This window comes from Pithys albifrons, chromosome 21 (genome assembly GCF_047495875.1).
Source record: "Pithys albifrons albifrons isolate INPA30051 chromosome 21, PitAlb_v1, whole genome shotgun sequence".
Lineage (NCBI taxonomy): Eukaryota > Metazoa > Chordata > Aves > Passeriformes > Thamnophilidae > Pithys > Pithys albifrons.
Window position 1 is genome coordinate 5,703,686 of NC_092478.1, and position 23,326 is coordinate 5,727,011.

General features: G+C 44.7%; 1 protein-coding gene across 2 annotated transcripts in view; it reads right to left on the reverse strand.

Annotated features, from left to right (window-relative positions):
- Positions 1–19,398, reverse strand: part of PAFAH1B1 (platelet activating factor acetylhydrolase 1b regulatory subunit 1) — a 29,377-nt gene extending 9,979 nt beyond the window's left edge. Inside the window, exons 1-5 of one of the 2 annotated variants that reach the window (XM_071574801.1) lie at positions 19,229–19,398; positions 3,645–3,855; positions 3,140–3,224; positions 1,575–1,649; positions 371–577 (exon numbers count right to left, since the gene is read on the reverse strand). In XM_071574801.1, coding sequence (XP_071430902.1) covers positions 371–577; positions 1,575–1,649; positions 3,140–3,224; positions 3,645–3,676 — 399 coding nt within the window. In that variant the 5' untranslated portion in view covers positions 3,677–3,855; positions 19,229–19,398. Of the gene's footprint in view, positions 1–370; positions 578–1,574; positions 1,650–3,139; positions 3,225–3,644; positions 3,856–18,994; positions 19,046–19,228 lie in introns of those variants that run through there. The other variant, XM_071574802.1, reaches the window with a different exon arrangement.
- Positions 19,399–23,326: the final 3,928 nt, after the last annotated feature.

Sequence of the window (23,326 nt, forward strand, 5' to 3'; positions counted from 1 at the left end):
TTCATAAGAGAATAAAAATAAAGCTTATTAGGCCCTTCTGTAACATCCACCACACACTAAGCTGTTGCTGTTTCAGCTGGCACTGTTTGCTGCAGAAACAGGAACAGGTTTAAGGTATCTAAATCCACATTAGCTTCATTATTTTTTCCTCAAGACACAGGATAGTAAAGTACCCTTTAAGACATTAATTGGACCTGCATAAAACTAAAATTTGTAGATTATATAGGGCATCATACTTGAGAGAACTGTCCCTGCTGAAGCAGAACCAAGAACAACCTTCCACCAATCCAGAATGTCCAGTCTGATACACTGATATCCACTATTACAGTCTCTGACTTGCTTAGCTCATTTCTCTGGAGCACACACATACCTTTATTGTGGCATCCTCTGAAGCAGAGACCATAACACTGAAAACTGGATGGAAAATGACTCGAGTGACAGGACTCCTGTGCCCACTCAATGCATACTTCTCTGGAGGACGAGGAATCCACTCCTTAGGGTCTCGTTTCTGACCAAGAGGTCCACCTGATGTAAATTCTTCCTTAGCTTCATTCAGCTTCGATTCTAATTCCATTACCTAAGTGCATGAATTTTAAAGAGACCATTCATTTCTGGTTTAAAACAAGATCTAATTGACCTTCTTGTATTAATAATCCAAATAACAACTGACTCCTAAACTCCCATTAAAGCAAAGACTGCATGGACCCAACACGACTGGTGTTCTTAAAAATCAAACCTAAATTAATCCTTTACAGTTTATTCTTTAATAATTTATAATTTGTTCTTTAGTAATTCAATCATTAATCATTTATTCTTCTCAAATTTCCAAATATTTTCACAGGAAAAAAGAGTTCTACAAAATCACCTTTACTCACACACTGTACAAACATATTTGAATTACTATTGAGCCAATAAGGTTGTGCCAACAAAAAGGGATGTTACTGCAGGAATTGTGTCCCCTCTGGAGCTGGCACGCACGTTAACCAACAACAGAGACACTGGAGGGCAAATAGACCCTTTGCTGTATTAACAAGCACAAGAGACAGGTCTTCACTGTTAACACACTGATTTTAGGGTTTTTTTTTCTTTTAATACTCTCTCAAAGCACTGAAGCGCAACTAAATAGAGCTTTGTACTCTCCACTTGCAGCAGAATCCCTCACTCTAATGCACTGGAGCTAATGGCTCCTTCCCTCTCAGGCCGTGGCCAAAGACAAGGGGCAGCACTGATTGCCCCTCCACTGTAACCCAGCCAAGCCCTCCGCACATCCATCTCCATGCTCACCAACTGCCTCAAGGCACCTCTTGCCTTTCCAGCTTCAGGACTGCATATGCCATCCATAAACTGAAGCCCAGGAACTTTTACAAAGACACTGAGAGGGTGACTCTGCCAGCACTGACATGGATAAAACACTTCCTATGACATGGATTGAGCTATTTTCCCTACTCAAGCCATCAACGTTCATCTTTGAGGCATCATTGCCTAACCAGTGCACTTGTCTGACAAGGAAAATACAGAACATTCTGTTCAGTGCTAAGTTTTTATACAGATAAATCCATCAGATCTCTACATACCTTCTTTTGTAATCTTATAACAGATGTCCATTTTTTTTCCAGAAGTCCAGCATACTTCTTATCTAACTCTTCATTCTGAGGAGAAGCATTTAAATAATGAAAGAGGAAGAAAAGCAATACATAAAAACAAACATCAAGGGCACAGAAGAGTAACTAAATGTTGCACTTTCTTTCCATGTGCAAAATGACAATCTCATACTAGAATAATCCTAAATTAGATGCAGGCATAGGGAAATAGAAATGTTATGCTTTACTCCATAAAAGATGAAAGCTCTGGGGACTGGCTACCTTTGGTCAGAGACCAGATGTTAACCTACTACTTTAGGGGCACTTGTAAAACCTGGAGTTATCTGTATTAATAATGCATACAAAAATTAAATCCCTCTTTACAGACCTATACTTGAACTCTTCCAATCTACTCAAATAATTTCAGCCTTTAACTTTTTTTTCTCATTTTAGTATAGCCCACTCCAATACAGATTTTCTTGCTAAAAAAGTCATGTGAAACTTTCAGCAACTGCATTTTCTCTTTCCCTCAGGACCATCTAGCCTATTTAGATTGCCTTCCTAACCTTTGGGAAGAGAAAACTTAATTAGGTTGATAGATAAGGCAGATAGGGGAATGGTATTAGGATTTTCAATTATAAGTATGGTATTTCAATTTGTCATTTCTAGTTATTTATTAGATACTGGAAACAGAATAGATAAATTAAGCCAAACTTCAACCAAGCATTTTGTGAGAAGAACAATGCAAGATTTGTGGCAAAGAAAAGACAAGGATTTTTCCAGAGGTAGCACACTGAAGTTTACTCCTCAATCCACCTGTAGCTGGATGAAATTCACACCTTCTATGCTAACAGGTGGCAAGGTTAAAAACTTTACCAACAATCACACATGACAAAGACAAATCAACAGGATGAAGTTGCAAGAAATGAATGGTGTGAATCACTGGCATCCATACAGTCTAACCAGAGCTGCTCATCAGAGCTGGTCATACAATCACAGACTCTTTGGGGTTTGAAGTGACCTTAAGGCTCATATTATTCCACCCTCCTGCCACAGACAGAGACAACTTTCACTAGGTCAGGTTGCTCTCCAAGCCCCATCCAACTTGGCCTTTTTGGATGATCAACTTCTATGAACTGTTTGGGCCTGCTCTCCTACTCCCTGGTTACTCAAGGTGTATGCAACAGACTCGAGCAACAACTTAACTCCTGATGCAATTCCAACCTCAAAAGATTTGCTCCATATGATAAAAGGAGAGGACAAAAGCAATCAAGTTTTGTCTGTTTCTTAAACATTCCCAGGTGAAATCAGTCTTCAAAGCTGCACGGTCTCACAGACCATTTCGAATCTGGTTATGAAACCATTCACTCAGGAATGGCCAAGTTCCCCAGTGATTGTTTTTTGGTTTCCTGTCAAGGCAATAAACTCTATGAGTTAATTACCTCCAGTTCTAAAAACGACTCAGCTAATAGGCAAACATGCTCAAAACAGATGCAAATGCCATGAAACTGACAAATTTTGAAATTAAAATATAGATGAAGAATCTTGTTTGAACTCACCACATCTAACTCAGCTTCCTTTTTAAAAACCGAATAGGCCTCCTCGTAGCCATTGGAACGGAGGTAATCTGCTATCGCTCGATTTCTACAAAACAAGGTTTTAAATGCAATGTAAGGAGTCAAAGAAAGATTGTCATCACAACGTAGCACATTCTGGTCAGATCCTTGTCTACATTCTGAAGTGAAGTAGCAAATATTGTCAGAATTTACTCAAGATAGAAGCAGAATTCACAGATCAGCTTGTAGCATATATTACAATGTGCTTGTTGCAAATTGAAGAATCCATTTTTTATGCCATTAATAACTTTGAAAATACATTTTCACCATTTCTATTACCAAACACCAGCAATCCTATCAAAAATAAAGAGTAGAGAGATCTAAACCACAATACACAGCACTTGATAGGCATGTGAATAAAGCAACTCTAAAATGTACTGGGAAACAAATGTTAATAATTGAAGTTTAATGAAAATGCGACACAAATTTAAAAACAATGATCTCTTACAGTTCATCTCGTTGTCTTTGTGACAGCACCATCGTGGCTGGGATGTCAGGTTAACGTGATCAAGCAGTGGCTTCTCCTCAAGAGCTAAAGTCTTAGGATCCCGGGATCCACAATTCAGTCTGCCACAGAGTGGCTTAAATCACAAGTATTTTTCCAGACGTGAAATCCAGTAAGAAATCCAGCGGCATTCAACACAGAAGATTCAATCCATCTACAGGGAGGAGAAAGAGATAACATTTGTTTCCTTGAAACAAGCATTCAGCAGGCAGGTCTCTCAGATCTATCCAAACAGTGGCTTTGAAGACTAGGGCTCTAATCTTGCATGAGGTGCACAATTATAAGAGACAAATGACTTTTCCCACTCCAGTAACACCACCTGAGGAAGTTCTGAAGAACCATGCACGAAAAGATGATACCTGCCTTCTTTTCATGTGTTAACATGGTTTACCTACAATTAATCTTTCATCTTGCCCACATTTGGGGCACAGCAAACTTTTACACAGCTCTCCAGTCTTATCAGAGTGGCACCATTACCACGAGCCCGTTACTGAGCTGGGCTCAGGCAGTGGTGCCGTCACAACACGTCTGGCAGCGCCAGCTAATTCGGGATGTGGCTGAAATCTGCCATGTTTGAGATAGTTCAAGTGTCGCCTTGTGCCTTTCACAACAGACTCATTTTTCCCACACACACTTGCTGGCATCCTGTGATTCAGTAACATGAATGCAGCATTCTCAGTGCACAACCTGCTTCAACTGGGCAACTCCAATCTCCACCACAGCGATATCACCAAACCCACGTCAGCAGCGCCGCCTTTGCTTTCCACACTGCAGGGACCTTGTGTGAGCACCACAACCATAGGAAGTGCTGAAATGGCACTTCTTGCACACCTGGCAGGTGTCTGTACAGAACATCTTGTTCACTCAAGCCGTTCAGCAAGTCTGACCAACCATCTTTCAGCACCGAGATAAACTGAATAGGCAACAACACACAGAGGCTCAGAGAGAGCAGGTGGGTCTGTAAAATCTCTACCAAGTGCGTGAGGACACACGTGCTCCCACTGCCTCTCACCTCTGCCCCTCCCTAAACACACAGGTATGCAGAGCTCACCAGCACAGGTCAGTAATAATTTTAGTAAGAAGCCTCTTTTAAACAATAGCCTTTCTGAGATGGAAAAAAATAAAATACTGAGCTGGTATCATTAATGACTACTTATCTATCACATGGGATCAGAGGCTTGTTTCTAAACCTATCTAGGCTCTGCTGTCTGCTTCAAAATGAGCTTAAGCTGCAAGTTGCTTGTATTCCACTCTGCCGGTGGATTTGCCACATCAAATGCTGCACACGACAATATGGCTCTGCAAGCCAGTCAGGACAGGAGCACTCTGAACAGGCAAACCTTATAATTAGTCTAACCTCTTCCCCAACAACTATTTCAGAAACAATTCAGCTGAAAACTACAGCATAGGCTGCATCCTTTCAGAGAACAGAACCAAACATTTCACTCTTGCTCCATACTTAATTCCTGCCAGGTAGAGAGACAACTGGATTTCAATAGATGGCCTGTGCTCAGTACACACTCAGAGCAACACATGCAAATTAATGGAATTTAGTTCATATGAAAAATAACGTCCTGCAGTGCTGAGAAGCGCCCGCAGAGGGCGGTGCTGTCGGACACTCTGCGCTGACACGGGCAGGGGGAGCAGAACCAGACCGGGCACTTCTTCAGACACCGCAGCACTGCTGGGAGCACCGGACAGCAGAACACAAGGACAGAAACTGCCCAAATCCACCTCTGGCACCGCCAGGGTGAAAACCTTAAGGTGAGGTTTGTATTATGAACCACCACTATGCAGTGAATGACCAGTAAATCCAGTGCACTGACTCCAGTAAAAATCCCAGTACCTCAGCAAGTTTGTTGAGGTATCTACAACACGCAACTATAGCACTGCTCTAAAAATAACAGCAACTGTGTTTGTAAGGCCATCCTTGACATGTCACCCATTAGAAATGCATTTTCCTACTCAAATTAAAGTAACCCAAATTTCTCCAGTAACCCTGAGTGACACTTCCCAACACGTGGGCTGATCCACGATGTGAGTCTGAATTGTTGGTGAGAAACAGATCTCAGTAGTAGATAAATTGCAAGAGCTACAGGGCAAAGCAGCTACTCCTGCTATTAGCGAATTACGGCTGAGCCACAAGACACCAAACAACTGATCTACAGGATCTCACTCCTCTGCAAAGTGATTGTTCCAAGCACCCTGCTCAGTCTTGCTGACTTTTTAACTACAAAGCCAACTGAACAGAAGGCAAAGTATTTTAGGACAGTCTCCTTCATACACACCTGAGACAAAAACAGATCAGAATGAAAACAAACAAAACCCACCACAAACAAAGAAACAAAAAACCTCAAGCAAATATGTCCAAACATAAAAAGCCCAAAAGGACCAACATTAGTTACACACATGTGCCACCATGTACACTGCCTTTCTTCAGCTGTAGCAGACTTTGTGACAGACTTCAGCAGAGCAAGACTAACCAGTCCTCCTCCATCACCTATTAGGGCTCCCCATCATCAGTGTGTTTCCCGCACAGAGCTCAGCCATGAGAGGCAGTGAGGGCTCTCAGAGAGCCCTGGGGAACAAAAACAACCCACAAAGAACCACCACCTGTTCATTACACCATGCCCAAAACCAGTCACTTTAATAAAAGCGGCTTCTTGTGACTAAGGCAGGGTCAAGACAGAGTTACATCTTTTTTGAAAGAAAAGATGTCTTTGCATGAAAATTTTACTTTGGTCTGAACTTAAATAGACCCATCCAAGGAATAACAGCTACTAATTAAGTGTAAACCAGAATGTGCCTTTTATTAATAGACCCACTTACACTCCTCTAAGTTGCAGTTTATAACTTAAAACCTGTTTGATTCCCTATCTATACATTGCACAAATAAACCCTCTGCACAGGGACAATCATGCAAAAACAGAGGGCTACAGGTGTTCTCAGCAAGATCAGGTGTCCTTGTAAGCTGTTTAAAACTGGGAGCTGGACCTGGCTGAATGCCTGACACTGGAACGGGTATAACATATCCAGTGGCCGCCTCTCACTCCTCCTGGCAGCACAGGATCTGCACAGTTTTCTAGAACAACACAAACCATTCCTAACCTATACACAACATCCCCCTCCACTTCACCAACAGCAGCAGATCTTTGACAGACAACTGCACCTCATCCTAAATGCCCACCTGTCCACTCAGCTACAGATCAGCTTTTATACTCAGGACTGGTAGAAATGTCTGAGTAATACAGATACAAAACCCACTTCAATCTTTAAATGCTACAGGACTGAAGAGTGGCATAGTAAAGCATAACCTTTTAGAAAAAAATTATTTAAAAAGAGACAGCAAAAAATCATCACAGGCCAGAATTTTTCCCTGCATAAGCTTCTAAAACACAGAGAATTATTGATGAAGAGCAACAAAGTGGGCAGAAATACTGGAACAGGTGAAGAATCCTCTCCTGTAAGGGAAGGTGGAAACAGCACAGGTTCTTCTGATCTTCCCATTTGGAGGAGGGAAAAAAAAAAAGAAGACGACACTCTGCCTCCCCTCTCATCTTCCTAAACTGGAATTCAGAGATTCCTGAGCCTCACCACACCAGCCTGTTGCTGGAGCCAGCTGCCCTGGCCACAAGCCTCACCCCGCTGAGGACACTCTCACTGCCACTGCAGTGCCCCAGACCTGCCAGCCGTGCCCCCACAGCCGGTCCCACCTGGGCAGTGCACACACACCCCTTCTGCACCGGCTGCTGGCAGGGCCCCCAGCCAGCCCCACACCACGCTGGCAGTGGGCATCACCAACGTGGTGTGGGCAGCAACACCCTCTTCCTGAGAGTGACTAAGAGACCAAGAGGCTGACAGACAGCTGCTTCTTCCTGCCTTCAAACACTGGGTCCTTCCACTGATGGGTATCAGCGCGGTTCAAGTGCTTCCTGGATCACTAAAAATCCTTGAAATAACTTAATGACAGACCTGCTAACCATTCATAAATGCACCAACAGCAAATTGAAACAGGTTCAGCCCCATTTGTTAGCTGAGACAGCTCTACAGGAGGTATCCAAGCACAAAGCTACACACAGTCACAGCAATGAAGTAGAGAAAAAAATAATCACTTTGAGGCAAGAGATTGTCAGAATTCTCCTCAGTTCATGACATGTCATGCCAATAAATGGATGACTTGGCCTGTAGGTATTTCTATGACAGTGTTCATACCTGCTTCAGGAGACATTTAAATATTATTTTCCACAAGTATTCACCAAATATAACTGAGAAGCAGATTATGGAATTGAATTAACTCATGAGCATTTTAGTGTCAACCTGTCAAAAATACCTGTTCATTTACATGAACTGGCACCAAGCAAGAGCAAAGTTACTCAAATTAAAATTCCTAAGAGAGCCCATTCTGTACACATTAAAAAAAAAATCAAATTTAGTCTGTAAATTCCTTCACAGTTCATTATGGTTTTGCTTAGCAGAGCACACTGGATGCTAAACAGTACTAAAATTTGGTTTGAATCCCTATGTCTGGCAAAGACACTGGGCCCTGAACTGGACATTTAGCTTTTATTTATTTCAGGTGAATCATCTACTCTGCAAACCTACTATGAGACTAAGCACACTTGAGGGAAGAAGTTTTTAGAATCAAACCCAGCCTGCTTTCTTAGTTTTAACTACTGAAACAGTGTTTCTCGACTCAACCTTTGACTCCTGACTCCTGCTATTAATTACTGCAGAAATACCCACAGATACTGCAGCTCACCCAAATATACCAGAGCAGGATGAAAGTTGTTATTTTGCCAGATTCCCCAAAGCCCTTTGTTTCCTATTGCCATGGCTTTGTTTGGCAGCTGTAGGAACTCAGTGCTCCAGCTTTAACCATGGTTTGCCTGTGTGTGGCAGGCCCCACCATCCAGCTGTTTCCAAGTCACACATTGCACCGTGACATAACTGAAGCCGTAAACACGGAGGTCCAAGTAAAACATTAACTACTAGTTACTAACTCATGGTATAAATTATACCTTCAGTGAGATGTTACGTTGGTCCCTGCAAGGTATTGGTTCAGTCAGGGATTTAGCTCCTAGAAGGAATGAGGGCTTTTGCCCTTCAAACTGCCTTCTGGGAAACTGCACTCAGTGCTGACCAGCTGTCAGCACACACCAACTCGTTTGAACTTCCTCACTTACGTTGCCATCAAGAGGCTGTTTCACATTAAGTTCTTAACGAAGCCCTTCCAAACCCAAGCATTTTCATAAATGTATCCCGAGGTACCAAACTCTACCATCACAACCAACCCATGCATCTTCCATAGGATTTTGTCAGAAAGTTTGGTTCAAGGTTCTCCACTCTCTCTTCCATTGCTCCCATCAAGTGTGCCAAAAATACTCTTAGGGACCAACACCATAAACAAATCCCTGAAATAGCTCAAGTGACACACAATGCCCATTTGTGCTCTTCAGAAAGTCACAGCAGGTCACTCCAAACTGAGCTATGATCCATCTCACCTGCAGTGATACTTGTGCTCCCCTTCCCCCAGGAGTGACGGCAGCACAGCAAACTCAGCTGTGCCAATGCCTCAGTCACCGGCAGCACTTTGCTACCACAGCAGTGAGGTAGAACAACCAACACAAGCACCACACAGTGCCACATGGAGAGCACAAAGCCACTCCAAGCTCATGGTGAGCCAGTGTGTCCTTGCAGACACATGCAGGTTCTAACCAGAGTTTTCAAGTCACCTCAACAAAGCTGCAGAGTAATATGCAGATGTGTTAGATTTTAAGACCTTTATAAGCTTCAGAAGTTCCATTTCACAGGCTTCTTACAGCCTGAGTTACTCTGATTACTTAAGCCAGGGCTCCTTTCACCAAGAAAATCCTCATCAACACCACAATGAGACTGTCTCACCACTGGAACTCCAGGCTCAAAATCTTCATCATTCCCATAATTTCAGTCCTCAAGCCTACAGAAACATTTGCTTAAGGGCTATAACAAAAAACTGTCAGTCAGACTTAATATGTTCTTAAGCACTTTTCCTATTTCCCATAATTCTCACAGGCACACTCGTCCCTCCTGTATTCTATTATTTTTCTCTTACCTTTAGAATTTTTATGAGTTAAACCAAGAAAATCAGTTTCAACCTCATTCCTTGATTCACAGTTCAAGGTTCTCCACTGAAACAGCAGTGACCTGTTCCACATCAGCACCACCACCCCAGGTTCACTCTGCTGCTGCTGCTATCCAGCAACCACATCTGGGAGTGCACGTCTCAAATACATCCACAGCTCCTCCAGGAACTCAACAGTAAATTAATTCAATTTCTGCAGTTTCTATGACCGTTGCTTAGGCTCCATAAACAGTCTTGCCCACAAAAAGACAATCTCCATACACTAAACACGTAACTGCAGCTCATTATATTAAAAATTAGAAGAGATACATGGCATCAATTACAGAGCCAATGCATCAGCAGATACAGAACAGACCAGCTCCATGCAGCTCTCAAAGTTCAGCAAAGCTGTGAGCTGCTTTGCCTTAGGAACTGTACATTTCCACCTTTTTTTGCAGAATCCTAATACTTTAATAAACTCAGCTACAAGGAAATCTTTCTTTCCTAAGTGTTATTATGACATTTCAAATAATTTTCTACAAAAACATTTATTGAAGGAGAAAATCTGAGATCACATCCTCAGATTGCCAGCTCAGGCACACCTAATACAAAGCACTTGGGTATTAAGAAGGCACATGAACCAACACCAACACCAGGAACACACGAGGGTCCCAGGGTCACAATGCAAAATCAGTTAGTTTTGGATTACTCCCATTTAGGTTCAAACTTAAATCTTAATTTGCAATCATTAAAAATGTCAACAACTCATGTAAAACTCAAAACCTTTTGCAGTGTCCAGCTACACACTACCAACTTTCAAGAAGTTTCTCTAACACATTCTATTGTACTTAAAATGCTTTTTTACTTGCAAGAAAAGTCCTAGAGTTTACTTCTGAGTTGTTAATAAACCTGAAATCCTATTTCAATTAGCTTCCTCTCTTCAGGTAACTTTACCAGCTCAGTGAAAGGTCTGCCACTTATGAAGACAAAAGGCCACCAAAAAGACTAACTGAATTGATACAACCAGAATTAGATTCCACAATTCTTTAAAGCTGAGAGGATCCATTTGTGCCTTAATAAAGGAGGAACTCTTGTTGCATTGCCTCTTGCTACATGGCTGGCATAGGGGATCCTTACAAAGTTCTTTTGATAGTGTATCTTGTTTCATAACATATTAACAAGAGGACTGAAGTGGTTATTCTGGGGTGTTCCCAGGCAATCAGAGCTACAGCCCTTAAGGATGAACTGGACTGCATGAACTGTTCTTTTACACCTATGGATTATGTTGCTAAATTCTAGCAACATATAAGAACATTTCCTTTTAATTTAAACTATTTTTAATAGTCTGATTTTGTTTTAAACCCCATAAGCAAAAAGCTGCTTTATCAAACTCAAGACACAGAACAGGACAACTCTTGCCACAAACGTACTCAAAACCAGATTCCACAGCAGTGAAGTAATATCCAAGTTTCTTGAGCACAACTATGAAGACCCAAAGAGAGTTCTTAGAAACCTGTATCTGTTGATAGGAAAGAAAAACAGTAACAAGTAAAATAAAACATGCAGTTCCTCTCCTGCCTCCATCTCACCCCCAGTTACAGCAGGAAAGCTCATCCACAGCACAGTCACCAGGGCACAGCCAGTCAGCTGCCCTTAGTGCAGCAAACAGGCCTTAGCCTAGAAAATATTGGAATCCATCACCTGCTAAGCCGGCAGGGACGAGTTGGAGAATACAAGAAAGCTACTCATTTATGAGCTGGGTTAATCTTTTTTCCACTTTTCAGCCTACATCAGTAAAGCTGGCTGAGGGATTATGACAAAGTGAGCTCCAGCAACTATCTGATTCAGGAAAAACAAAACAAGAAGCAAATCTGATCTGAATTACAACTCTGAGCCTTATTTTTAATTCATATGTTTAGTAAGCCTGTTATTCTGCAATTAAGAGAAGTCTCAAAATGCCTGTAGGTCAATGCTTTGCCTGATGTATCAATGCAGCATCCACCCCGTACATCCTTCTGTGCTGTGTTTGTAGTAACTCACCAAAACCACTTCCCATTTCAGTTCAATTAAAGGCTTATCAAAGGATATACATTTGTAACACAAAAAACGTGAAAAATTCTATGCCTGTTTTTTTTCTCCATTTCACCTACTTCTACAGCTTTTGCTACAACCTGATACAGTAGTTTAGTTCTGAAAATAATTCAACACCAAATCCATGGGGAGCTAGAAAGCAATTTGTAGCAGATCAGATATAGTGCCTGTGTTCTGAAGGCTTAGAATGCAGGTTGCAATCACATCTAAAAAGTGAAGCTAAAGAATATCACCAAGATGCTGTAAACCAGGAGCAAGTTGGCTGCTCCACACTGCCTAAAGAAACACCTGTGCATTTTCAAATCAACTCCAGTGCCTGTCTATGTTTCCATATTAGTTCAAGTTGTAATCAGTACTTAACACATCGCTGCCAGTCACCACCCACTTTTAGGACTGTGAAACAACAAAAGACATTTTTTGCCTCATTACCTTCCCAGGCACCAACACTACATGACTTCAAGGCATCTGGACCAAATCTGCTTGGAAAATATTTTTTAAAAATTTTAAATATTATAAAGAAGTCTTTAAACTAATTCAGTCTTGGCATTTGTCCTCCATGTATCACTTCAGTTGTGCAATTCTGGTAGAGTAATTCTCAGAAGAAGCACCTCAAGCACAGTCACATCATCTCCTTTTAGAGCCTTTGAGCTCTCTTCAGGTCAGGACTCCAGTTATCAGTCTACATGTAAACTTTAGCAGAAAACAAGGGAAAACATCCTTCTTCTAACCTGCCTGTTCAGTTCTGTGTGAAAATGCAGGTAAATTGAGCTACCAGTAAGTGAATAGCCTGGAAAAATGCAAACTGCAGTAGAACATAAAGCCTTTAATGTGTGTGAAAAGGTTTTTGACAAGGCATTCTTGGCTCTGCTGCTCAGTGTTTTGTGACAGTGGCAGGACAGCAAGTACGGGTAGTGTTATGGGGCTTGATATTCTGAGCTGCTGCTCAACACTTGCTCAGAGAAAAGCACAGCAGAGTGAGTTGGATGAATTCAGCAGGATATTTTTCAGTATTATTATTGCTGGGCCAAACAACATATACACATTTTAAGGTAGCAATTCTAGACCATTTATTTAAGCTACTTTCTCTTGGCCACCAAGAGAAGAGTGCCTGTACTCAGATGTGTCACTCAGCAGACATGCACTGGATTTGATCTTTGTTCTTCTCAGTTCTTCCCCTCATACCTCTCTGGCTTGAAGAATTAAGTAATAGACTTACACATGTAAAGGAAGTCACAAGACTATACCCAAATTTAAATAATTCAATCATTAAACTGCCTGTAATATTGGAAATGTGATACTAACGTAAGACTGTGAATTGATTCAATTTATACATGAAAAATATCTGGAAGGAAACTTGAAGGAACACTTAACACTTTAGAAACAGAAGGTCAAAACCACAAAGAAATCCAAACAAGAACTCAGACAGAGCCTCCGCTCTTCAATCATGAGAACACTGTTAGTCCTTTAGCCATTTCCAAAGCTTGTTGACCAAAAATGGCTTCACTTGCCCAGAGGAAAAACACTTCAAAACAATAAGCTCATCATAATTGTCACATATAACATCATCTTCTGTTATAGGGAACAGAATTCAACTTTTCATGACACTGGTATGGAAAGCAATGAAATCAGGGTTCTGGTAAGTGTCTCATTTTTCTTATGAGCCACCTTCACCTACTACACTCCTGTCTCTAAAACAGAGTTGAAGGTGAGAGAGCGCCAGAAACTTCCACCATTACTGACTTAACAGACACCATCTGCTTAAAATACATATGCACATTAATGACATCCACTGAATAGACTGCAAAGACACGAGCATTTAAACACACCAAATTGCTTATCCAATCTCTTTCTTCACCCCAAAAAGCAGGTGAATCCGGCCCAAGACAAATTGCCAAGATTGTTTCTTTACAGAAGAACCAGTCACTGATCTGCAGCAAACAGGCTAAATGCTTCCAGCTGATTTTCCTCTAGTCTTAAAGAAGGATAAACTTAACACCTTTACTTTAGCATTAAGCAGAAAAATAAGGCAGAGGCAATCTCGGGGGGAGACGGGGGGACCACTTGTCTAATTAAACCAAAAGAACTTAAGGTTTGTGGAGCACAACAGGAACAATTAACACAGATAGAAGGAAGGTATAAATAGTCCCAACCATGAAGGCCCCTGTGCCATCCCAGATGCAAACCAGTGCAGCATCACGCCACAGAGCCTGTCACCTCCAGCCCTCCCTCACAGGAGGTGTGACAGCTGAGTCACCAGCCAACCCAGAGAACAAGAGGTGCCTCCGAACAGCCCTTCGACCAACTCCCTCAGCAGGGACCTACTTAACAGATTCAAAGAAATCACAGGACAGACATTGTTGCAGCACCACCTACAAACCTCAACCACCACTGCCCCATCACTGGAAATACCTTCTCAAGGCTGCAGCAAGTAGTTACGAGTTAAAAAATATCAGGTAAGTCTTTCAGAATCAACAGATTCACAACCACAAAGATGTATTTATTACATAATCAAAATCCTTATCCAAAGTCCACAAGCAGCCAAGCCAAGCTGCAGGGCTTGCTCAGAGGCAGTACCATTAGGGAGGAAATGGTAAAAACACTTCTAAATGTAGTAACTAACCGGTACTTTGAATTAATAATGTTGATTATTTTATATAGTTATAAATGCATCAGTGCTCTTGGTACTGCTCAGTGTGACAATGCTGTGCACATGATTAGCTTTGAAAGGACTGTATGTTTATAGTCCTGAGGAAATGGAGCTCAGCATACACTTATTTTCTAAGTAACATTCTTTCTTTGAAATGTCCCGACAGTACATGCCAGTGAAATGATAGGTGGCTTCCAGGACAATGAGCTAAAAGCAAGAGAGCCTAAATCACACCTATCTAATCTCTTAAAGTGAGAAAACGAGGTTAAAAAAAAGAAAGGAAAAAGAACAAGCTTTTAAATGAGCTGAATGAGACAAGCATTGCCTCATCCAAGTCCTGCCTCAAGGAGTATTGAGAAGAAAAGGCTCTTCTTTAAACAACTGAGATAAGATACAAGTTAGCGATACACATCTGTTGGGCTAATCTGCAACACCCAGCAGTGCCAGGGCAAAACTACAACTCAGCCGCTCACCAGCTGAAATCCTGATTCTCCCAATGTTTCTAATATGTAATATTCATCAGTAGGTCTCAAAAGAAAAAGCTTTGGTCTAAAATTACTGTTAATACATGACAACCAGACATTTAACCCCCCCTAAGCTTGGGACCCCACCACTCACTGACCTGCCACAGCTCCAGCTCCAGCACAGCCCTGTGGTGGCCCAGCCCTGCCCACAGAGCACGGCCATGGGTGGACAGCAGTGACAGCAATAATGCTGAACAAACAGCTTTATCAACTTGAAAATTATTTTTAAACAGGTCAGGATTGTATCTTAGTGTGAATGCCTGTTTTTAAAAACTTAAAACTGAAGTGTAGCCTATTCTGTCAGGCAGATCAAAAGACAAGGCAAAATCATCCATGAATAAAACCCTCCAAAACCACATTAGGAGCTCCATTTCCCTCGTGACAGGTAACAAAGTAGCTCCCAAGAAAGACCCTGAACCCAGGCGAGGTTTTACCAGCACAATACATTTTTAGTTGCCAGGTTGGTCTGCCAATGATATTTAAGCTCTTATGAAAGGGAGAAAGAAGAGCCCAGTTGTAACGTCATTGACAGATCTGTGAGTATGGACAGTGTGTAACTTACTCCTCCTCTGTAACAAACCTTGCAGGAGAATCCCAGAACCACGTGGCTCTGATCCTTGGGGGAGATCTTCAACTGCCATCACAAATCACACCTTACAGAAAACCTGAAATTATTATTAATTAATAATAATTACTGATTTCCATTGTTCTCTTGATTTCCTAAATTTAGGCCTAAGGAGCTCTTATTTTCAAACTGAAAAGTGCTTCAGTACTCACTTCATGGACATTTCAGCTGCCCTCCCAGTCCTTGCCTTCAGTTTAGAAAATGGGCCTGGAGTTCATCAAAGGGGAGAGCTGCTTGAAACCAAACCACCCCAATGCCACTCCACTCCCTACTAAGGTAATTCCAACCCCTCTGGTTCAGGAATACATGGCAGCTGCAGAGGGTTGTAAATAAACTTACAAACATACTGAGCTACCCTGAGGTAGAAGGGCCCAGCTACAGTTTGCCCAGAATATTCTACAAGAGGGTAAAAACACATTATAATTAATGATGGAAGCTGGTTATGGGGTTCTTGATGGAAGACACGGTTGGAGTGCTGGACTAGGCAGTCAGTAGGTGTTGATTCAAGAGCTGTCCCATCCATAGCAGGTTGGATAGACAGCATGTTGGAGAGCAGACAAAGGACACAAAGTGAGCCCCCCGGCTGGGAGGAGCACAGGAGACAGGACAGGCGCAGGAGCCAGGAGGACATGCAGGACAGAGCTCGTGTGCAGCCAGAAAGGGAAGCGTTGATGCCTTTTGTTTCTGTAGAATTCAAACGCACAAGTACAGAAAGTGAATTCCAACATTTCAAGGACAAAAATCACCCAGTGCTGTAAGGAGGCAACTGTTTTATTGAGTTCTTCATTGGCCTTAGCCTGGATATGTGTTAAACTTGGGTATTTGGTGCACATATCCACTGAATCTACTCCAAGTGAATGAACTAGAGTTTCCACAGAAGGCACTGCCCCTTATTTAAAATTTGGGCATATTAAATCAAGCAGAGTCTTCTCTGTGGTCATCTCCCATCACAAACTTGACTCCAGAACCCAGATTCCCATAAAAAGCAAAACCTCAACCTGCTTCAGAATCATCTGTGTTCAGTGCTGGACTTGCTCCAATCAACACTGAATTCAGGTGGGAATGCCATGAGGCACATGTGGAACAGGAGAGCACTTCCACAAGTAGCCCTTCCTGGGTGCCTCCTCTGATCCCTATTGTATTCTCCAAATCCTTTGTTCTAATGCCTTTCCCACACAACTTTAAGCAGCAGCGTTACCCCCCTGATGCAGCAGTACCCAAGGGGGGCAGCAATGCTCTTAGAGCAACAGTGCCCAAAAGGGCTTCCAAAATCCTGAGGTGTTATTTTAAAAGAACTTGGCACATGAAGAAGGGCAATGCAATCCAGTCTGTGCACTGACAGCAGTCACTCCACCGTAGTCACCAGAGAAACCAGGGATTGCCTTTTCCTGTGTGCCCACCCATAATCTGGTTTACCCAAGAAGTTCCATGAACAAATAAGAGCATGAAGCCACAATACAGGAGCTTCTCTAGATCTCAGAGAATTTTGTGTGCAAAACACTAGTACAAAAATTGTAATTCTTATATAAAGCACAAATAAAATAAACTCAACAAGTGAATAAGTGGATAAATTGAAGCAGTTTTCAGACAAAAAAAAAATCTGCCTTTGCCACAGTGACTGGTCACTTCTTACTGCCAGACAAATCAAGATCCACCCTGCAGAAAAACCACCCTCAAAACAGAACGTGAGATTTGTTTCATTTACGAAGGTTCCTGCACCATTAGATTCCTCCCTAAAGAGGAGACTTCATTGTTACGGCAATTAGTATTCCTCCACCCCGGCAAAGGGAGGAAAAAAAAGCTCTGAAAGGGTAATCGAGCCATTTCGCAGCTTTGCCTCCTTACTCCACCCAGTCTCTTCCCTGCTCAATGGCTGCTCACAGCATCCACAAACATAGGAACAGCAACAGAAACACAGAAAAACGAGATCCCCGAGAACAAGCCAGAAATTTGCAATGCATCTTTCAGTTTAAAAATATTTTCTTTGTTTAGTTCCCTAACATAGTCTTCCTATTTAACAAAATGACTCTAAGGGAAAATAACATTCCGAGAGCAGACCCTCCCTCTCCCGAAAACCAGCCGAATGCTGCACAATCATTTACAAAATGATCACCACTGAACGGAGGTTCTTTAACCACCACCTTCTAATGGCATGAACAATACTGTCATAGGAACATACACTTAGAAGAATCACCACAAAAATACGTAATTCAGCCAGCTCAGTATGCCCAAACATTTATTTACAGTAAAATAATGCTTATTAAAGATTTTTAATATAGCTTAGATTAACCTTCCCTCATCCCTGGTAGGTAATTCATTATGAAAGGACTTGACCTGCACCAACCAAGCCCACTACTGCAGCACTGCTGGCGAGGAAATGGTTCCAGTGATACCATGGCAAAGAAAGGGAAGGTGTCACGTTATTATTGGTATTAAAGGTCAAGTTTAATTGCATCCACCTTAAACAGAAAACAATAAAAAAAAATCTCACGCCAACAGAACTGAGCAAACCCCAAACTTTCCAAGGGAGGCACCACTCCCACCCCCCAACTTCCATCAAAAGCCCTGCCTGCACACAACCTCCTGCCGAAACAAAACCTCGCGAGTAGCAATAAATACAGGATTTTAGCAAACTCGATTGCTATTAAAAGGTTTTCAAGGGAACCCTGTGCATCTGCAGGCACCCAGGCAGCGATATGACCCCCAGAAGGAGATTAGACCTCCCTCCCCCGTTTTACTGCAGCTGGTTCTGAAGGTATGAGCCACCTCCTATCGCTGCTGCCCTGCTGAGCACTGCAGGAAAACGAGGGATGCGAGACAAATTCTGAAACAACACCTACTCCTTTCCCTGGATTATCAATTCTCGTCTTGTTTTCGGGGCCGCGCTGGCGATTCGGGCCATCGCCCGACCCCGGCGCTGCCCCGGGAGAGGGGACACCCCCGGGAGGGACCGGGGAGGGATGCTCGGGGTGCCCTCGGCGCACACACCGGGCCCCTCGCCCTGACGGCTTTATTTATCGCTGTTTGCCCGGCCCGTCACCTCGTCCCGGTATTTGCAGAGTCACGGATGGAGCGGCGCGGCCAAGGCGGTGTGTGGGGGGGACACGGGCCCGGCGGGGGCTCCGCGCCCGCCCCGCCGCTCCCGCCGGGCCCTGTTTTCCTGCAGAGTCACGGCAGGAGCGGGGCCCGGGGCTGCGGAGAGCGGGGGAGCCGCGCCCCGGCCCCCAGAGCCGCCCGCACCCCGAGCCGGCGGGGAGGACACCGGGGCGGCCCCCCCGACCCCCGCCCCGCCCGGTCCCTCCTCACCAACGGGCGCGGCCGCCATTTTGAGAGCGAGGAGAGAGAGGGAGGGGGAGCGGGGCGAGGGCGGGGAGCGCAGGGGAGGGGGAGAGCCGAGCGGAGAGCGGCGGCCGCTCGGGCCGGGACAGCCCCGCGGGGCCGGGAGCGCCGGGGGCGACGGGCCCGGCCCTACCGAGCCCCGCCAGCGCCGCCGCCTCGCTGTGCCGCGCGGGGCCGGCGCCGCCCGCCTGTCCCACTCACCGGCGCGGCGCGCGGTCCCGGTGCGGGGTCGGGGTCCCGGTGCGGGGTGGCGGTCCCGATGCGGGGGTCCCGGTGCGCGGTCCCGGCGCTCGGCGGACGCTCCGCTCGCTCCGCGCTGTCAGAGGCGCCGCGGCCGCCGGGAGGGAGGGCGGGAGCGGCGCGGCCGCCGCGGCGCTGCGCATGCGCGGCCGGGGGCGGGGACGGCCGCCCGCCGCCATCTTGGGCGGCCGAGGCGCGGGTGCGTGTCCCGGCGTGCCCCGCGCGCGCCTCCCGGCGTGCCTCGCGCGCCCGGCCGCCTGAGGGGCGGTTCGGGAACACCGGGAATACCGGGCTCACCCCGGGAACACCAACCAAAGACTGGCAATACCAGGGACACCGGGAATACCGGCCACACACCGGGGACACCAACCACACACTGGCAATACCAGGGACACCGGGAATATCGGGCTCACCCCGGGAACACCAACCAAAGACTGGCAATACCAGGGACACCGGGAATACCGGCCACACACCGGGGACACCAACCACACACTGGCAATACCAGGGACACCGGGAATATCGGGCTCACCCCGGGGACACCAACCACACACTGGCAATACCAGGGACACCGGGAATATCGGGCTCACACCGGGGACACCAACCACACACTGGCAATACCAGGAACACCGGGAGTACCGGCCACACACCGGGGACACCAACCACACACTGGCAATACTGGGAACACTAGGAACACACCGGGAACACACTGGGGACACATCAGGAATACCGGGAACACACTGGGGACACACCGGGATTACCGGGCACACCACACACACACCGGGTATACCGGGCACCAGGTACACCCGTTCCAGGCTTGGGCCTGCGGGCACCAGGTGCTGTAGCGCCTTCCAAGTGTCCCTTCCCGGGAAGGCGCTGCCCGGACAGCCCCGTGGCAGGGATTGACCTTGTCCCGCACACCTGGAGTCACCAGAGCCGAGAGAAGCGCTGGGATCCCTCACGGGGGTGACGGGAACTCGCTGTGTCCCTGCGCATCACCCAGCGCACCTTCACAGGGTCAGTACGGAAACTCTCACACCTCACACCTGCAGCTGAATGTTTGCATAATCTGCAAACCCCTCTGAGCTAAATCTGCAGTTGTTCCTGCTGGTAAACCGAGGCACAGCCCGCTGTGGTTTAACCCTCGTGCTCACAAGAGGCACTGAGGGGAGTCCTGGACAGTCCTGGTGCTGTCTGCCCCACCTGCTGTTTAATACCACGGCCAAACAACTCTGTCCATCAGCGTCCTCCCCTCAGTTTGTTGTGTGAATCCCTCTGGTCTCTGGTGGTTGGAGTGTCAGGGACAGCAGTGCTCACCCAGGGGCTCTGCACAGCACCAGGGACACCCTGGCAGAGGCCCCAGCCCGGAACCTCCAGGACAGTGACCCCACAGCCGTCTGAAATGCTGACCCGAGGGAAGAGGTGATTCCATGTGTAAAATTATCTAGAGAGCAAAAACTCTGTACGAAACTTCAAGGGATGCTGAGAATTTCATAATCAAAAGCTGTACAGCCTTATCTGTTACTCCTGTGAGTAGCAAGGGAGATTCCCAATGTAAGTTATGTAATGGAGCCCAGGGCACCTGAGGGTGCTGCTGTCGGCGTCACCTGTGCTGGGGCCTGTGGGCCCTCACCTTGGCCTCTTGTTTGTGTTATTTTTAATCACAGTGGACAAGAGAGGGCTGTGCAAACCTCACACACAGTGCAGGGCTGCCGAGGAAGCCAGGGAAAATTTTTGACTTATTTTTTCAATTGACAAAATTCCAAGTTTTAGATCCATTTAAAACTTGAAAGCTTCTCACGGTTTACACCTCGAGATGGTGATGTTGCACATATTCCCATATACAAAAGCAATGTGCAACGTGGACTGAAAGTGAAGAGCAAGTTTCAATATGGTGATTTCTTCAATATCTCAAAAATTTCAGGGAAGAATTTCTTCATGGAAAGGGTGGTCAGGCATTGAAAGGGGCTGCCCAGGGAGGTGGTGGAGTCCCCATCCCTAGAGCTGTTCAAGGAATGATTGGATGTGGCTCTCAGTGCTCTGGGCTGTGTGACAAGGTGGGGATCAGTCACAGGTTGGAATCAATGGTCTGGGAAAATTTTTCCAACATTTACGATTCTATGATTAATATAATTAATTAATGATGAGACAAACAGTTGGACAAGTCAGTAGACCTCAGGAGCCACTGCAGTGTGGATCTGACCCTTTTGTTAATGAAAAACAATCAAACCAGAGCAGTGTGTCTCAGCATCCCATACCAGCATGTCAAGGATGTGTTCAGCTATGTTCCAAAAAAGAGGATTGGATCTGGCCATGTTCTTTTGGGATTTTTCTCCCCCCAGGATTTCTAAATTTCTTACTGATGACTGGCCATAGCCCTTTTCCTTCTGTGGCAGAGAGAACATTCCTGGTTCACACGTGAGGCCCTTGTCAGGGGTATTTCATAGATATGTCCACATGAGAAACACAAGGGGCTGAAATTTATGGGAAGACTTTGAAATGGATGGCCAAATTACCTAAGCTCTACTTCCATTTCTTTGCCAAGCAGGCAAAACTGCTTTGACAGCCTCAAAATTCTAATACATGTCAAGTATTTTGGGGTGTGTACTTGAGTGATAATTAGCATCTACCCAAGAAATTAAATCTGGTTCAGAGATTAATGAATTTTCCAAAGATCTTTAGAACACAGGCATTTTATTCCCCTTTTACAGATGGCATTCCTTTTAATATCATTGCCTTATACTGGGATGGAAAATAATCCCAGCTGCCAGCACAACTGAACAGTGAGGAGTGTCAGAGCCCGTTTTTCTTGATTGTTTCTTTCATTGCCACCAAGTACCTCAATAACAGCAAACACAGACCCTGTGCCTCGGCAGGGGGGTGCAAATCCAACTTGCACAGCTCCTTCTGGTTCCAACTTCAGATTTTTCCTCAGGATGTTCCTGAAGTCAGCATTTGCAGCTTGCACAGCCCCCCTGCAGCAGGGGCTGGGCTCCTTCGGGGGAGCCCTTCACCATCGGGGGTGGCACACACAGCGGTAGCTACTACAGCTGAGATTGTGATTCCAAACATCCCCTCAGCCCTTGCCACACGCTTCCTGCTAAACATGGAAACTGGATTCATTGATAATTCATATGTTGCCTCTGAATGAAAGTTGTCATTAATATTCTACGCGTGTACATATTTGTGTAGCAAAGCACCCGCAGCGACTGTACCACTGCAACCAACTCGTGTACACGTTTCACGTCCGTCGCGGTGCCTGACCTACAAAAACCACGAGCTGTTACAGCCACAGACCTTTGGAAGAGAAAAAGTTGCACAAAAATGCCTCCACAGATTCAAACTGAAAGATCAGCACCGGTTTTGGTCAGGACCAAATTCTGGGAACACAACTGTTATTACAAGGTGCTTAAGCACATACCAAAAGAAAATTAACTTCTAGCTGTGTCTTGCTGTTCAATTTAATGAGTCAATGGGCATGTCTACCTGTGTCATTAACTCTGTCGCTGGGATAAATCACAAGAAATGAGGATTTTTTTTTCTTCTTTTTGTTCACTAGTGAAAAGTGACTTCTCTGTGGCTCAGGAAAAGACTTGGCTCTAGAACTGCAAATTATCCACTTTATTGTTTATATAAGTGCACTGCCAGTACTCACGTGGCCTTTCCTTTTAATTATGAACATAAAGAAGAGGGCAATCTATGTGTCCCTCTCTGCCCAACATTCTTAATAGCTTTAAAAAGAAAAGATAAACAAATCCTGTCTCTGAGGTATCTCAGTGTTGGCAACCTTGGCCCTGTGCAAAGTCTTCACCTGCTGCAGGAGAATTTTTCATTGAAGTGAACCTCTTTTCTAATTAAGTATGAAGAAAACAAAGATTAAATTTTCAGCAAGTGTTCTGGTTTTATGGCTAGAACTTCCTATGGCTGTTTTTATTCCATTTTGCTTCTCACCTGAACTGCTTATCACATAGACTTTATAAAGATTTTATGCTACTGTGGATGACAATGTACTTCTATACCTTGATTCAATAGTCTTCAGTTAAGTCTTTGATAGTCCAATAG